The sequence below is a fragment of the Dreissena polymorpha genome, chromosome 16 (genome assembly GCF_020536995.1).
Source record: "Dreissena polymorpha isolate Duluth1 chromosome 16, UMN_Dpol_1.0, whole genome shotgun sequence".
In the NCBI taxonomy this organism is placed as follows: Eukaryota; Metazoa; Mollusca; class Bivalvia; order Myida; family Dreissenidae; genus Dreissena; species Dreissena polymorpha.
Genome location: NC_068370.1, coordinates 14,883,773 through 14,902,271, shown reverse-complemented (window position 1 = coordinate 14,902,271; position 18,499 = coordinate 14,883,773). Strand labels below are relative to the sequence as shown.

Here is an 18,499-nt window from a genome sequence, read left to right as displayed (position 1 = left end):
ATCTGAAACGTATTCATTAAAGCAGCAATCTCAGTAACCTGTTCGACCAGGTTACAATAACTTCAACTTGTTAATGCATCATAAAACGATCATGTCACGTATTAATAACACCACATGGGTTACTAGGTAATATTTAAAGCATAGCTTCAATGTCGTTATTTCACCTGTATTACGCTTATTGCAAATTCTTCATTACTTCAATTATCGTATGGTTGCGGAATTCAGCCATATCGTTCGGACGCGTTGCCGGGTTAACCCATTTATGCCTAGTGGACTCTCCCATCCTTCTAAATTGGATCAATTTATTTCCAAAATTAGGGATGTCTAGTATATTTATTTCTATATTTATATTTCTTGCAGAAATTCCTTTAAGCAAACAGCGCAGACCCAGATGAGACGCCGCATCATGCGGCGTCTCATCTGGGTCTACGTTGTTTGCCCAAGGCTTTTTTCTAGGCAAAAATGTGTTAAATACGATCGCTTTCACGACAACACTAAAGAACAAATAGCAAACCTGCCAAAACAACAATTTGGCATTTGTCGCCTTAAGAGGCGACAAATGCCAAATTGTTGTTTTGGCAGGTTTGCTATTTGTTCTTTAGTGTTGGCTGGTTAATCCATTTTAGCCTATTTTTTACATTATTTTGTTTTTCTGTCGTGCTTTCGTGAAGAAGAAATCAGCCACCATACTGACTAATGAGATCTGGGTAATGAAACCAAAGTCGATGCGTTATTTGTGAATGCCGTTAATGATAATACCGTTAAGCTACATGTGACCCATAGTTAGTAATTATCATACATATACGATTTTTGACAGTTTTACAAACGGTTGAACATTCGGCACCCGATGGAGAGTTGGAAAGTCGCTTTAATATTATGTTATCAACAGATATAAAACGTACCGACAGTTTTCTAAAATTGATAACAACTGACTCAGGGAAGATTTTGAAAATGATAATTCTGTTATCGTAATAACGAACTGATAAGTCATGTAGCTGGGACAACATGTATCAACAACGTTAACATGAAACCAAGCCTATCATTTAGGAAAGTCAAGATAACCCACGTGTTTTTAATAAACATTGTGTAATATTATAACGATAGCAGAGTCCTCCAGTAGTTTGCTTTACATGACATGGAAAGTGCTCAAAAGAATTAAAGAAACTAAAAGCAATAAGACACATGTATCTACATGTGTAAGTTACCGAAAGAGCGTTATGAAACATATAAAACTGCTCATTGGCTGTGACAATAGTTGAACAGAATAGAAGGATTTTTAAAAGTAATATGATAAATAAATCTATATAAAGCATGTGATCCCCGGTATGTGGCCGATTTTGAGGCAATAACTGCATCATCAAAAACTTTAAAGGGTCCTTTTCACGTTTTGGTAGATTGACAAAATTAAAAAAGTGTTTAGGATTCGCAAATTTTCGTTGTAGTTATGATATTTGTGTGATAACAGTTATACTGAACATTTACCATGCTCTTAAGTATCCATTACATGCAACCTTTGACGATTTAAAAACCTGAAAATTATAAAGGGTTGCAACGCGAAACGATTGAATAATTATGAGAGTTCTATTGTCGTCGTTATATTTTGTGATACTTCGAGGATTGCTTATATAAAGTATAAATTACGTTTCGCACTTCTTGAGCACGGATGGCCGATCAAGTTGTCTAAGCGATATACTTTTACTCCAGGGGTCAGTGGTTCAAGCCCAGTTGAGGGTTACTTTTTTCTTTCTTTTATTGTATTGTTGTTTTTTTTGGAGCTTTTTAGATCCACTGTTTACATTTATCATTATAAAGCATTTAATGACAAACTTCAATACATGCCAAAATCTGTGAAAAGGCTCCTTTAAATGGGTACAATACGACGTTGAATACCACACATGAAACCTTTGGAAGTTGCATCTTAAAGTGGCCTTTTCACGTTTTGATAAAATGACATAATTAAAAAAAAGTTTCAGATTCGCAAATTTTCGTTGTAGTTATGATATTTGTGAGGAAACAGTTATACTGAACATTTACCATTGTCTAAAATATCCATTATAATTGTATGCATCTTTTGACGATTTAAAAACCTGAAAATAATAAAGCGTTGCAACGCGGAATGGTTAAATTTGGAAATTCTGTTGTTGTCGTTATATTTTGTGATACTTCAAGGATTGCTTATATAAACTATAAAATACTTCACTCATTGCATGAGCACGGATGGCCGAGTGGTCTAAGCGATAGACTTTTACTCCAGGGTCAGTGGTTCGAGCCCAGTTGAGGGTTACTTTTTATCTTTCTTTAATTGTATTCTTGTTTTTTTTTACTGGAGCTTTTTAGATCCAATGTTTACATTTATCAATATAAAGCATTTAATGACAAACTTCAAATACATGCCAAAATCTGTGAAAAGGCCCCTTGACGATAATTTTATTATGTTTAAGTAAGTGTGCTTTATCTGTGTACGCGGCATAGGCGGCTCCAGGGGGGAGGCGGACGCGGCGTACGCCCTCCCCCCTAAAATCGCAAAAGTAAAGTCAATTCATGTGATGTTTCACACTTAACTAGATCTAAATCACCTATTTAAACTCATTTTTCTTCTTTTTCGTACACAAAATCACTAAAATCGCGGAGCTTCCGGGGGGCTTTGCCCGCCTGGACCCCCTAGCAGGGCAAAGCCCTGCACCCACCAGGGGCCCTAGCGGCACCCTGGACTCCCATCAAATTTTTCAATATCCCGCCCCCCCAACCAGCAATCCTGGATCCGCCCCTGCGTGGAGATTGAGACCACCGGGACGTGATAGAATTTTTACCTCGGGCACATAATCTGAAATATTACACATGTGAACAATGTGGTTTCAAAAAAAAGCGCTTATAGTGTACTTAAAATATAAAAATGTAATAAAAGTATTATAATAATAAGATGAAAAGTGGGCAAAACGCTTGTAATAGTAAGTAGGATGATTAAAATTGCACATGCAAGACTTCATATGATAGGACAAAATGCCGGTACGTTTAAAATGTAACACGATTAAATGTATAATGTCTGTGGACAGACGGACGTCCAGTATGAACGTGGTATATTATATCTTTTTTACCCCCGCCCTTCAATTATACCCCGTATAAAAATGCAGCAAGCACAAGGAAAGGCATTCAAGTAACATGGACGATGATAGAAATAAAGTCGGATAGAAAAGATAAATGTGTGTAAATATACAGCAACATGTAATTAATATATAGATCTATACATGAAAAGAGACAATAATTTTATTGGAATATTTTTTTTAAGTGTGCTATACGTAATGAACACAATATAAGAACAAAATATATGCAATTCACATACATTGTTACATGTACTTACAAACAAATAAACAACGATATTTGAGTTATTAAAGATAGCGTCATTAACAATTATCGCTTCCAACCATTAATACTTTCAGCTTACATCAGTAGTGTTGTATTGTCTGTTCGGCTACAATTTTCGTCGTTTTTATCCGTATTTAAGTTACATCAAGGCGATCAGTTAACCCACTCGCACTTTTCTCGGGCCAGCTGGATTACCAGAACTTATTGCACATACTTGTGCCAGTGACTGACAATATTTTGTATTATATTTCGTAAATTGAGATGATGTTCTTTTGCATAAGTTTTAATAAACTGTATGTTCTGTTCTATAGTACTAGAATCAGAGGTAGAGGGAGAATGGCCATAGAAAGACGGGTGATCAAAACCGTATTTGTAGACCATCGTTTTACCAACTGAGCTAGCCGGTCCGACATTAAAGTACAATGCAGATGCTATTGTATTAATTATATTGACATAGCAAGGAGATTATTCACAATTTGTTCAGCCAAACAGCAAGCCAAGATTTGTTTTACAAATATATCTTGTAGAAACATACGGTCTCTGCCAAAGATTTTTAAGGGACTTGTTTACACTTAGGCAAAGATTCTTAAAAAATGTATGCATTATATTCGAACAGACCAAGTTACACTTCATGTTTGCTTATTGATAATCATTAATGGGAAAAAAATAAGGGTTGAAACGCTTTTCATAGATAATTTAGCATAAACGTGTATTACCTTCAAAGCGTTTGAGCTTCCATTTAAATTCACAAGTCTGGATAGTGTATTTGAAGCTTGTTAGCTTTTGCATCGAGAGGTACCGGGTTCGAACCACGGGATAGGCTTTTATCACTGCATCATTGCCATGTTGTGACATTTATTTAAAATAGTTCAATTACGGTAAGTGCAAGTTGATTTTTTTCGTGTAAAGATCGGTTTATAAAAGTCAATCCAATATCTACACGTATTCGAATGTGACATCAATCACTTGAGGCGACAGTATTAAAAATATCTTCCAATGACCGTTATAATATCTGGCTGATTTATTGAATGAATGAGATGCACGAGTAAACAACAATATTCTCGTTGTTGTTAGACTTTTGTTTAAACAATTCAATTTAGACAAATTCAAATGGATTTGTTTCATGTACATCTCCGTTTATGACAGCGAATATTATATGCACACTTTTTACAGACGTGACGACAATGACAAGTGGAAACGGTTATTTAAAAAAATCTTTCAATGACCGTAATAAGAAGAACTGGCTGATTTACTGAATGAACGAGATACACCAGTGAAAAACAATATTATTGTCGATAAATTCATACTTATACAAAAGCTATGAATTTAAATAAATTTATAAAAAGTAATTTATAATTTCAATAGAAATGTTTTACGCAAAACTACCAGCTAAGCAACCATCTAAAAAGTGGTCTACTGAAAACAATGGTCAACTGTCTACAGCAGTCACTTTGGCCATTGCTCATGGGTGACATCTGTCCTCAGGTTTGACTGTACTTTTAATTTGCTTTCTTTTAAACATTAATAGACCAAATAGGAACACAAATAGACTTAGATAGATCCTTTGTTTGTAACCTGAAATCAAATAGCTATCAAAATAATTTAATTATTATTGATAACAAAGAAGAGTTCAAGCACGTACATATATTTTTATGTCTTGCTTTGTCCACCTGATTCTCCATTGGGAGAACACGATAACTTTTAAAATATCACTTGTCTGTGCTTCAAGACCTAGCTTCATCTCCAAAACTGCTCAGAAGTTCATAAAGTCATATTCGCGGGTCATTTTCAAGGTCACACTCAATGTCTCTGACTTGCCATCCCATTGGGCTTTGCCACTTTTGCTGTCCACTGGATGAGGTAAGTGGAGGCCAAGAAAACTGGAAAATGATAACAATTATAATAATAATTAGAATAACAATAATAATAATTAAATAATTATATTAATTATAATAGTGATAATAATAATAATAAACATAAAAATATAATGCTACTGCTACTACTAATACTTCCACTACTACTGCTGTTTCATAAAAGCATGTTTATATTGCTTTTATTTTTCCATGAAAACTATTTAGTTGCACACTGTTATCAGCTTATTTACATGGTTAAAAAACGAAAATTGAAAATACTTTTCTTTAATTATTTCATATACATAAAATAGAGAGTTTTTCTACTAATCAATTCTTAAACTTTCATTTAAAAAATTGCAAATTTTTTTTAGCGACTTACTAATTTGGTGTTCTACAATCCAAAAATTTGGTTTTCACATCTAATGTAACATCAGCAAGCTTGGTACCTGGAAGTTTGACTTTCACCTGAAATTAAACAGGCATAAAGTTGACATATAACATTATGTTTTCTGATTGAAGTTTTATTGCTTTGGCTGTATGTTTTATATATAAAATACCTTTTGTAAGTTAGGAATTTGATACAATATACTGTATTTGTGACTTTTGCCCCACAAGGGTATCGACAAAGGGCCAGCAGGGGTCACACCTGCCGCCCAAATAATTTGGAAAGAAATCACCCTGTTAAATTTCTGCAGCTCCTTCCATACAATTTAAAAAGTGAAGCTCCTGTATTGTTTAAGTCTGTTGTCCTTTTGTTGGTCGATGAAATGGTCAATCATGGTTGCCACTAATTGATGGCAATTAACAGGAGTGTCAAAAATCATAGATAGATGGAAACAAATTATTAACTTACCATATAAATAACAACATGCATTCGGACTGTTTTCTTTAGTATAATTTCAAATAAAGAAATGATTGCAGGGTAACATACCACCATTTCTTCGCACGAAGCAGTGGATGGTGTTTTGTTGCCCATCTGTAGAAACATATCTTCTGAAGTAACAGCCTGCTTGTAGACAATGTCATACCTTTACAAGAGTTACATATATATCTTTAATTTAACTGACATTTGCATGATTAAAACCAATTTACCAGATGTATGTCTTAAAATAAAATAATTAATTCAGTTGAACATTGTTAATCTATAGTCCTTGTTATTTATAACTATTTATTTGGTCATCATTTATTTCCTTCTCAGTTTAACTCATAATTTTATATTAAATTTGAATTTGACTATTTTAAAATATTGCGATTTCTGATCCATTAATACTGCCTCTATCTAAAGCGTTTATACGTATATTAATAAACTTATATAAATTGATATCTGGTTATTAATAATCAGTAAGTTCAAAGTATACTTTCCACGTTTTGTTACTAGCTTGGCAAGGCAAAGATCTAACAAGAGCACCGCCTTGCGGGTGCAGACCACTCATCTATTTTTCATTTTATAGGTGAAGGGACCTATCTCAATACTTCAATAAAAAAAGATGGAGGGTTGGGGTGGAGAGGGGTGTATAGTGTGGGGGTGTGGTCATTTATAACATTATCTTCCAAAAATAAGAAATAAAAATACAAAAAAAAAATATGTTTTTTTTGGGGGGGGTTGGGGATTCTTGGGTGGAATAGTTAGGTCTTTCAAAAATAAAATAATAAATATAATATTTTTTTTTTGTAACCATGTTTCAAAAAGAATTTATTATTTTTTATTTTTTTTTGGGGGGGGGGAGGGTTTAGTGTGAGTGTGTTGTCATTAATAAGATGATTTATAAGATGATCTTTCAAAAATAAAAAAAAATAAAAATTACTTTTTGGGGGGGGGGGGGGATTCGAGGGGGGGGGGGGGCATGGGGGATGGTTTGGGTGGAGTCTATTGTGATAAGTCAGGTAAGGGTTCTTTTGTCAAAGTATCAATCATATCTGATCATAAATAACAAAGTCATGGCAATTTTGGCAAAATTTAATTATTTGACCTTGAGAGTCAATGTCATTCGAAGGTCAAGGTAAAATTCAACTTGCCAGGTACAGTACCTTCATGATAGTGTGAAAGTATTTGAAGTTTGAAAGCAATAGCCTTGATACTTTAGAAGAAAAGTGGATGTAAACACACAATTTAACCATATATTCAAAGTTACTAAGTCAAAAAAGGGCCATAATTCTGTCAAAATGACAACCAGAGTTATGCAACTTGTCCTGTACAGTCACCTTATGATAGTTTGCGAGTGTTCCAAGTCTGATGCAATAGCTATGATACTTTAGGAGTAAAGTGGACCAAAACACAAAACTTAACGACATTTTCAATTTTCTAAATATAAAGGGGCCATAATTCTGTCAAAATGCCAGTCAGAGTTACATAACTTTGCCTGCACAGTCCCCTTATGATAGTTAGTAAGTGTCCAAGTATGAAAGCAATAGCTTTGATACTTTAGGAATGAAGTGGACCTAAACACAAAACTTAACCAAATTTTCAATTTTCTAAGTATAAAAAGGGCACATAATTCTGTCAAAATGCATGCCAGAGTTATCTAACTTTGCCTGCCCAGTCCCCTCATGATAGTAAGTAAGTGTACTAAGTTTGAATGCAATAGCTTTGATACTTTATGAGAAAAGTGGACCTAAACACAAAACTTAACCGGACGCCAACGCAGACGCCGACGCCAAGGTGATGACAATAGCTCATAATTTAAAAAAAAAGCTAAAAATACATTCTTGATAGATCGTTGGGCAAGGCATTATGCTAACCAGCATGCACAAAAATTATTGACCAATTTTTTTGTTAAGTTTACACAAAAAACTTTTACAATTAAAGCATGACATCAACTTAAATATTTCCCCATTTTTTCAAACAACAAAGTTCTCAATTTTTGGGCCACTTACAAACACAAGTACAAGCATGTGGTTGTTAGCTTGGCTCAATCTTACAACAACTTACTCAGGCTGAGGACGAGGGTCATATATGGACTCAAACTCTGCTCCTTCTTGCACCTCTTCGGCATCCCATATGTCTTTTGTGTCCTTCTTAGCTGAAATGCATAAAAAGAATGGACTACTGTAGAGATTATCTTTTTGTACATAATATCTAACTGCATGCATTTTTTTCGATGAATAACAGATTTTTAACATTCATTACATTGTTAAAACAGAACAAGCGTTCCCTTAAATCAGACATTCCTACCAAAATTCATTCATTTGTAAAAAATGCATAAAAATGAAATTGAATGTTTTTACTTTAACTTTTTCTTTTCTTTCTCTGTTTTTGTTGTTGTTTATTTGAAGAGTTTGTGTTGATTAGTGCTTAACTATTTGTTGACAATAAGCTGTATATTCTTAAGTCACATATAAACTATCTGTTCTGTTCTGTTGTCAAGTTATGACATAGACATAGTAATATAGTAATATAGGCCACCGGCCCAAAATACAGCATTTACAAAATATATCAGGCAGAGTGATACATACCCGGTAATCATATAATCATACATTTTAGAACATTTAAGCAAAAAAGAAAAAAGTTTCTGAAATGATACATATGATTAAAATGTTAGATAGAGCATTCAAAAATATATTCAAGTATGTATGTTTAAAATTTCTTTTCTTCTCACAAGCGACTTATGCAAAAACTTAGCAATCCTTATTATATTATGTTCATCTTTTAAGCATAAGATAGCATAAATAATTTGATGAGATCGGTTTCTTAACCAGTCAGGTTTGAAGAATGTTTGCCTAAATGTTTCGTATTCATTACATTAAAAAAAGAAATGATATTCATCTTCAACTACGCTTATATTATTTTTTACACATAATGGACAAAATCTTAAATGTCTATCTATTGATAAATGTCGACCTTTCTCAATCTTGAGATCATGCGCTGAGCAAGGAAAACTTGACAAAGTTTTCCTTAAAACAAAAGACATATATTCAGATATGGTTCGCAGTACAAATCAGTTTGAAAAAATCTATAATGCAATGCTTTAGGAGAATTGTCAATTTTTGATTTCCATACTTGAAGATAACAATCTTGTAATTGTGTTTTGAACAGATGTATAAAATTGTCTTCATGCCCAACACATTGAGCAAACCAAACATAACCAAATCCATAACTAAATAGTAATTCTCTGATATGACTAGCTCATGTCCTTCTACCTGCATCATCTAAATCTTTTAACATTTTATAACACTGGTTCTGGTATCTATGATTTTCCATACGGGTGATTTTCAACCAGAACTTGCTGCAATTTGACATATATGTTATACATAAAGGAAGTCTACCACATTCTCCTAAAGCTAAGATATCAGGTGTGTTTTGCAGTAAATTACAATATTGTTTACAAAATTGTATTTGTACTTTTTCAATTTTATCTACATATGAATAGCCCCATATCTCGGACCCGTAACAAACGGTTTAATCATGGCATCAAAAACTTTACAGAACTTAAATGACCAAATTTACATTGATATCTAAATATACAAGCAATTGATTTTATACTTTTGAATGCTAACATTTCTTGAGTTTTTGACCAAAGAAGTTTTGGCGTTAAATAAACACCAAGATATTTATAAGATGATACAATATCAATGTTTTCTCCACAATATGTCCATTTGTCAATTTGTTTAACAACACTGCCATTTCTAAATACGATGATTTTTGCTTTATCACAAGACAAGTGTACCCCTTATTTTTTTCAATTTAAAATCGCAATATTCATAAATTCTATGACAAGCAATTCTGTAATTACATTTATGTCATAAAGTAACTTTCTTCTAATGAAGATGTGCCAAAACTTTAAACTGTTTACCACTATGATACATATTTTGACACATTTGTAGTCTCTAAGAAAGTTAAATTTAATTAAATACCTTTCTTACTAAATTCAAGTTTTATAGGATTCATTTCCAACCCTTAGATATTGATTAGCAGTAAACAGCATAACACCTGAACAGACTGCGATTTACTCGCAGGCTGGTCTGGTTTTATGCTGTTTGCACATAGCCATTTTCACTTTGCCTCTGAGTGGGAAAGGGATAAACCCCATGGGAAGCCAAAAGGATGTTTGCTTGGGTTGTGCATTAGAATGTTTTGACAGATTTTAAATGACAGAAGACAGAGTAAATAATAACAGTTTATTGTATAACTCAGATCTTTCCCAATATGTTATTGGAGTTAAGTTATTTATACTTCAACTTGAAGAAAAATGTGTAAGATTGATACTAAACAAGAGATGTGTTTGTCAACACAATGCCCCCTACTGCGCTGCTTTGAAGCCATATATTTGACCTTTGACCTTGAAGGATGAGCTTGATCATAACCTTTCACCACTCAAAATGTGCAACTCCACGAGATACACATGCATGCCAAATATTAAGTTGCTATCTTCAATATTGCAAAAGTTATGTAAAAGTTTTCGGACGGACAGACTGACTGACTGACTGACTGACTGACTGACTGACCAACTGACTGACGGACGGACGGATGGACAGACAGACAGACGGACTGACGGACAGTTCAAATACTATAAGACGTCCTTCGGGGGCATAAAAACATTGTTTGTTCTCACTTTTCACCACACTGTTAGTCCAATGATGCAGGTTGAGTGAGTGTTTTGTTGTTCATACTGTAGTGAGTTGCAAAGGAAGGGATAAGTTCACTTGACTCAAATTCAAGGGTTCTCTCATGTTTATGTTTCTTAATGTCTTTCATTCAAACCATTTAGTCATATACTACTTCAGAAGAAGCTATATTTTGAATGCACACCTGTATTGTTTTGACCCGATGAATTGTTCTTTTTAGCAGGCCCGATACATCCAGGTGTCAGCTGTGCTATAGATGAAACGGGCTGCATAACAATAAAAGACATGTTTATAAACAATACAATGCACTCATTTAGTGGCTAACTATTTAATTGATCTATTTCAGAAAAAGTACTGAGATTTTACATGGATATTTAGGTAAAATAATGAGGAAAGTACAGATTTCGTTGGCTAAAATCACAATAAAATCTGATGTATTTGAATTGAAGGTTACCTAAATTTAATGTATATTTTTGTATTGTGCCACTATGCTGAAATATATCCATTATACCATGGAACACAACGCAAATATTAATTATATTTGTGTTCCCACTATGTATTTAGAATCATGCAATAATCACACTATATTTAATACTGAATTCAGGGGAATTATGTATGAGTTTAAAGAGCTGGAACTTTTTGTAATATTTACACATAATTTTCTGTCAAACAATAAGCTGGACAATAGGCCTAAATAAACTGTTTATATTTTCCCAATAATGACTTGCTCAAAGTAAGCTTACCAATAATTTGGATCAAAATGGTCTTAATTTGAACATAATTGACAAAGTAAGACGCATTTTGGCACATGTTCCAGCTATTTTCATCAAAGCAATGTTAAAGGTTACATAATTTACTATTTATTAAAAAGATGTGATAAAATTTTTATAATATTATAAAAGTAAATTATACACATGTTATCATGCTTTTCAACAAAAATATTTTGTGTTAATATTCCCAATATGAAGGGCCCTGCAAGTTTACCCCAAGTGAAAGAACCCTGACAAAGGTCACATAGTTCAGTTATTATTCATTTATTACCTTGTCTTCATCACTATCTGATTCCTCATCTGGAGGTCTCATCATATCACATAATGAAGAAAGCATTGATGGTGCCATCATCCCATCCATTGTCTTCTGTTGTACGATTGTATTGTCTGAAATATATTTTTAAAAAACAACTTTAAATATAAAGCATGATGGGAAAAAATAGTGTACTTGGAATAATTGTTTAATGAAGCTCTGCAGTTCTTTACAGAATATATCATGGACAATGGGGGTTATTAGTCCAAAAGTTGTAGCTTGACTCCAACATTTTATGACAATCAAAAATGACTTATCTATAGCAATATGACTGTTCAGATAATCAGATAGACCAGTATTGATCTGTAAATTAACCCATTTGTTCCTAAATGGGACTTGCCCAATATGTGTAAAGAGTAGCTCCAGACACTGACAAGCCTGTGTCCGCTATAAAATATCACAAAGATGGGTCAGCAACAGATGCAGTCAAGAAAGGGGGGGGGGGGGGGGGTAGAATGTATGATGTATCTCCACCACCCAAACAGACAGTGGCAGGCAGAGGCAATACAAACAGGCCTCCACTTCACAAACTACTCAGGTAGAAGCCTTGACTAACAGATGCTTTGTCAGTCCTGAAAACAGCAGTAGTTAGTATACTGATATTATTAGGCAAACAATGCTGAGAGTAAAAAAAAAGACCAAAAGGAGAACATAGTCAGTCTAGAAGAATAAACACCATCATTAAGAGCCTGTTAAAAAATTAACATTTAATGGACACAAACAGGACAGCTACCATCATCCGTTACAACTAGAACAGATGATTATCATCTGAATACAAACAGGGCACAATAAACTAAACAATGACATGCCCATAAGATTCCACCTTATTCAGTCTTCAAGGAGTGGAGATTCTGCAAGGAATGTAAGGACCATAACCCCCTGAGAGAAAATGTATGGTTGGAACTTGTGAGTTTGCAGAAGAAGCTGTAAGGACAGGTGTAGGTCCTACATGAGAAAACCAATTTCATCCTTGCCTCCAAACTCAAAGGCAATCAAGAAGAAGATAGAGATTTTCAGTTTCTAATTATTTAAAGTACAGTCAAGTTACCATTGCCGGATCATTACCCATAGCGGATCACTTTGATGTTCAAGACTGCCTATCGCGATAAATAGTTGACATTTTATGAGGATATTTTGCACACAGCATCTTCAAGGCCTGTTCTTTAAAACGCATTGATTGAGTTGTAATCGGAGCTACTCTTTGTCAAACATTTCCGTATTTTTTGCTGACATGTATTTACGACTGTGTGTTCTTCTGTCTCGTTTCCAAATCGAGGTTGAACATTTTTCACAGCCACGTGCTATAACTCTATTGGAAAGTAAGAAGTTTACGAATTAATTTAAAGGGATCTTTTCACGCTTTGGTAAATTGACAAAATTGAAAAAAGTTGTTCCAGATTCGCAAATTTTTGTTTTGGTTATGATATTTGTGAGGAAACAGTAATACTGAACATTTACCATGCTCTAATATAGCCATTATATGCATCTTTTGACGATTTTAAAACCTAAAAATTATAAAGCGTTGCAACGCGAAACGATTGAATAATTTGGAGAGTTCTGTTTTTGTCGTTAAATTTTGTGAAACAACGAAGATTGCTTATATAACGTATAAAATACGTGAATAATGTGTACCCGGCGGAATAGCTCAGTAGGTTAAAGCGTTTTTACTTCAGGACTCTGGCAGGACTCCAGGGGTCACTGGTTCGAAACATGCTCCGGGCAATGTTCTTTTCCTTTTTTTAATTTTATTCTTGATTTTTTACTGGAGCTTTTACGATCCAATGTTTACATTTATCAATATAAAGCATTTAATGAATAAGTTAAAAAAAATGCCAAAATCTGTGAAAAGGCCCCTTTAAAGGCCATTTAGCAGTCTTTTTGCCTGCAAAAGTCCATTTCAGTTTTGATTGGAATTTTACATTTTGCAACACCTTAAATGAAATGAAGAATTAGGGAAATAACGGATCAAGCGTGATAATATGCGTATTGATAATATATATTATTAAAATATATGCAAACCTTGTTGATTCTTACAATAAATGATCTCAATCTTAATGTTTTATTAATGTTCCATGTTCAATATTGATGATAAGATATGATTCAAACAACTTACATGGTTTATAAGATGCCCTAATCTTTTCAATCTTTTTAGGAATTGTCAACAGATAATTCACACAAGAACACCATGCGTAAAGTGTAGATACAAGATCACATATAGGAAACAATTAATAACAAAAAACATTAATATAATTTATAACTGGAAATGTAGCTTGGTCATTGTAAACAACACAGTTCGTGTTTCGACAGTTCAAATAGTGTGTTATGCCACCCTGAGTGTTTTTGATCACGTGATCTGTTATGGCTACAACTGATCCCTAAATGCATGAATTTTGCGGCATAAAAAAGGTATGTAAGCAAATGTTTAATCAAACTGGTGTAAAAGAAGTCTCAAACAAGGGCTGTTTGTAAAATATGCATGCCCCCCATATGGGCTCTCCGTTGTAGTGACAGCCATTGTGTGAATATGTTTTTTGTCACTGTGACCTAGACCTTTGACCTAGTGACCTGAAAATCAATAGGGGTCATCTGCCAGTCATGATCAATGTACCATTAAAGTTTCATGATCCTAGCAATAAGCGTTTTTGAGTTATCATCCGGAAACCATTTTACTATTTCGGGTCACCATAACCTTGACCTTTGACCTAATGACCTGAAAAGCAATAGGGGTCATCTGCGAGTCATGATCAATCTACCTATCAAGTTTCATGATCCTAGGAATAAGCGTTCTTCAGTTATCATCCGGAAACCATTTTACTATTTCGGGTTACCGTGAACTTGACCTTTGACCTAGTGACCTCATAATCGATAGGGGTCATCTGCGAGTCATGATCAATGTACCTATGGAGTTTCATGATCCTAGGCATAAGCGTTCTTGAGTTATCATCCGGAAACCATTTTACTATTTTGGGTCATCCTGACCTTGACCTTTGACCTAGTGACCTAAAAATCAATAGGGGTCATCTGCGAGTCATGATCAATGTACCTATGAAGTTTCATGATCCTAGGCATAAGCGTTCTTGAGTTATCATCCGGAAACCATTTTACTATTTTGGGTCACCGTGACCTTGACCTTTGACCTAGTGACCTGAAAATCAATAGGGGTCATCTGCCAGCCATTATCAATCTACCTATTAAGTTTCATGATCCTAGGCATAAGCGTTCTTGAGTTATCATCCGGAAACCATTTTACTATTTCGGGTCACTGTGACCTTGACCTTTGACCTAGTGACCTGAAAATCACTAGGGGTCATCTGCGAGTCATGATCAATCTACCTATCAAGTTTCATGATCCTAGCCCCAAGCGTTCTTGAGTTATCATCCGGAAACCACCTGGTGGACGGACCGACCGACCAACAGACCGACATGTGCAAAGCAATATACCCCCTCTTCTTCGAAGGGGGGCATAAAAATGTATTGCATTTCACCAGAACATCTTTATTATGCTACTGATCCGGTAATGGTAACTTGACTGTATAGATCTCCTTTTATTGGTCATTTTTGACGATGCTGGAACAGCAGCGTCCAAGGTTTGATAACCAGTAAAAAAATTCTTCACAATGGCGACCTATGTAAAAGACCGAGCCAGTCCGATTGAGATAACTCGATTTTTCAGTTACTTCCCTTGGCATTTGCCACTGCCTAGGAGATTGCTCGTTGATTTTCATTGATAACATTCTCCTAGCAAAGTTGTCGTTCGTGTTGATAAAGGTTAATATTAATAGAACAGCATATCCTGGGGAAACAGATTCAATAAGTGTATCAGAACGTTAATTTCAAATTAGTAATTTTACATCCATTTTATTTTTATGGACCAATGAAACATCTTTATATTTTCTCTATTTTGTTTGATATTTGTTCTCGATTTAGTAAATAAATTGCGAATAAAAACATGTAAAATTAACTTTTACGTGATCACAAAACTAAAGAATGCGAACGATTTTGAACCTGCAAATTGTAAACGCTGCACTGCTATGATATATATAGATAAAACAGCATTTCTTTGCGTAAATGTCCGTCCCGCTAGCGCAGTGTTAAGGACGTTCGCTATTTCACCTTTACGACACTGGTTCGATTCCCGCTCCCGGTGCAATGTTATATTTTGTATGTTTTGTGGTCACCATTCCTGACAGTTGTTTTTTTTCCGGAAAATCTCATCCCCCCCGCAGCATTTGACCATATAAAAAATTAAAAAGTATTTCAGTACAAAACAACTCCGGGTCCCAACATTATGCAGCCTCAGCGCAGAGGTAACACATTACCTTGGAAAAACACAAATACACACACTGGGTGCAGCCTAGGTGCGTATAGACTCAAACAAGGCAACAAACTCAAGTGCGGGCATAATAATTTAAAATTTACATATTGAATACGATATTCTAACAGAAATTACACAACCACCTAAGTGTACATACCATGTTTAATATTTCGTTCGATTGTTAGATTTCAGCATATACATGTATAAGGTCATTTCGCTATTAGTTAACTTATACATATGTTCGTGGGCGAACTCGGATAGTCAAGTGCTCATACGATTGAGCTCATATGGTCGGGCTATGTGCTCATACCTACTTTCGAGAATCATCATGAATGTATTGCTATACTTAATGAACAAGAATGTGATCCGCCTCCCAGTTTCGCTCAATGGGTCAAGTTACCCACGAGTACTACTTCCCCGTACCCCTAAACTTTTTTTTCGTACCAAAAATGTTTTGTACGCAAAATTTTTTCGTACCAAATTTTTTTTCGTACCCAAAATTTTCGTACCCAATTTTTTTTATCGTACCCAAATGTTCGTATCAACATACACAATTGTGGTGATATAGATAAACTTTAATTGATGTTTTATATCCATCCTCTTCAAAAGCATCGTCACACCAGTACTGCCAGTACTTTGATTAAATGAGGTATGAGTTGTGACTGGTATTTGTTAACAATTTACTTATCTTCTTATTATAACAATTTATTTAATAATTTATATAAGTTGTTGATAAAGATGTAATTTTGGAATTATTCATATGACATTCGATTCATTAACATGGATGATTCTTCTTCTTTGTTGTGTTGCAATTAATTATTCATGGATATTGTTCATTTTTAATGACAGCTATATCCAAGAAAATGGCTGTGAAATTCTCGTGATTATTTAAGATTTGACTATTATCGTGTAAGTACCTGTTATCGAACAACACCTATTATCGGACGTTTTGTTTTGGTTCTGTATACACACGCCCAAAAGTGCGCATGATGTCATATTGATAAACAAATGGTCGCACATGAAGTCCATGACCTACTTGCCTACTTAGCTTGAAACAAACGCGCCGAAAACAGGTTAAAGGAATGCATTTATTGTTATTTACACCGTTTGATGTGCTTTTTGCTATTACTTTTTAAATGCATTTATCAAAATGTGCATTTACACACCAAAGAGCATATTTCCGTTTGCAATTTTGATTGCAGCAGACGCAGATTTTTTCGACGAGTCCGGATCACGTGATAGTCATGTGACTTTGTATATACTTGACTAGTATTTAAGTGTCATTTAATAGGTCATGTTTATATCGGCCTCCATTTTGTTTTGTCTGCTAAAGGTGACAATAACCAGGGAATCGTTGTTATGAATTCTTGAAGGTAGTTTGCTGGAAAACTTTACAGATAAATCATTCAATGATTGAACTGTTAGTCATTTGTTAAAACAAACTGTTTTTGTCATTTTAAGTGTTTCATTTTTAACGTAATTTAACGTAATTTCTTAGGTGTTCGATAACTGGTTCGTCCACCATACAACTTTATACAATTATTAAAAAGGTCACAACCTTATCTTTCTGCATGCTGAATAAAGCCTTAAAGGATTTAGTCAATATAAATTGCCGCTATAGAGTCTTTTAATGATTTTAGCTTTGGCAGACTCTTGGCATTTATTCTAAACGCGAATTATTTCAGCTATAAAGGATTATTCATGAAAACATACCCCACCCACCCAAAGTACATTGTTGTCAATGTAAACAATCGTGTTTGCCGGATCATGAATAAAAAGCACACAACTTAGAATTATAAAATTAAAAGAATACAATCAAATATAGAGATTTAACATTGAGAAACCGATTGAACTTACACTTTTCCTATATAAAAAACAACAATGAGGGATCTGTCAAAACAAGTTTTAGTTTGTGCACAGTTATCTCCCCTGATCATTCAATTCAATCACAACGGTCTAGAAAAATGAGGGGAAAACTCCAGTCTCACTGTTTTCACTCTTCAGAAAATACATATTTATCTTATACAAGAGCTTACAAGAAACAATAAACAAAGTTTGTTTCTTCTTCAACAAAGGTTTAATCATAACGCTTGTCCATGTGCCATGGAAGATCAGATAGCAACGATATATACAACTATACACTTATCCTCCTCCAGCACATCTAAGACGAATACCTCATCCCTCTACTGCGTTTGAGACAACAGGAATCTTCATTTCATGAATGTAAATTGCAGAAGCCTTGGCGGCGGAAAGAGCTCTGAACTACAGGCAGCCTTACAATACATCAAACCCGACATAGTGTTCGAGACCGAATTCTGGCTCA

The 18,499-nt window shown here is 34.4% G+C and overlaps 1 protein-coding gene across 1 annotated transcript; it reads right to left on the bottom strand.

Moving 5' to 3' along the window:
• Window positions 1-3,248: 3,248 nt before the first annotated feature.
• On the bottom strand, window positions 3,249-18,119 carry LOC127862832 (dynein axonemal assembly factor 6-like). Its single transcript, XM_052402093.1, has 7 exons — window positions 18,034-18,119; window positions 11,820-11,935; window positions 10,963-11,044; window positions 8,146-8,236; window positions 6,148-6,244; window positions 5,596-5,681; window positions 3,249-5,243 (listed from the first exon to the last, which is right to left on the bottom strand). Exons 2-7 carry the CDS (start codon window positions 11,907-11,909, stop codon window positions 5,117-5,119), a joined length of 573 nt encoding a protein of 190 aa, XP_052258053.1. The 5' UTR covers window positions 11,910-11,935; window positions 18,034-18,119; the 3' UTR covers window positions 3,249-5,116.
• Window positions 18,120-18,499: the final 380 nt, after the last annotated feature.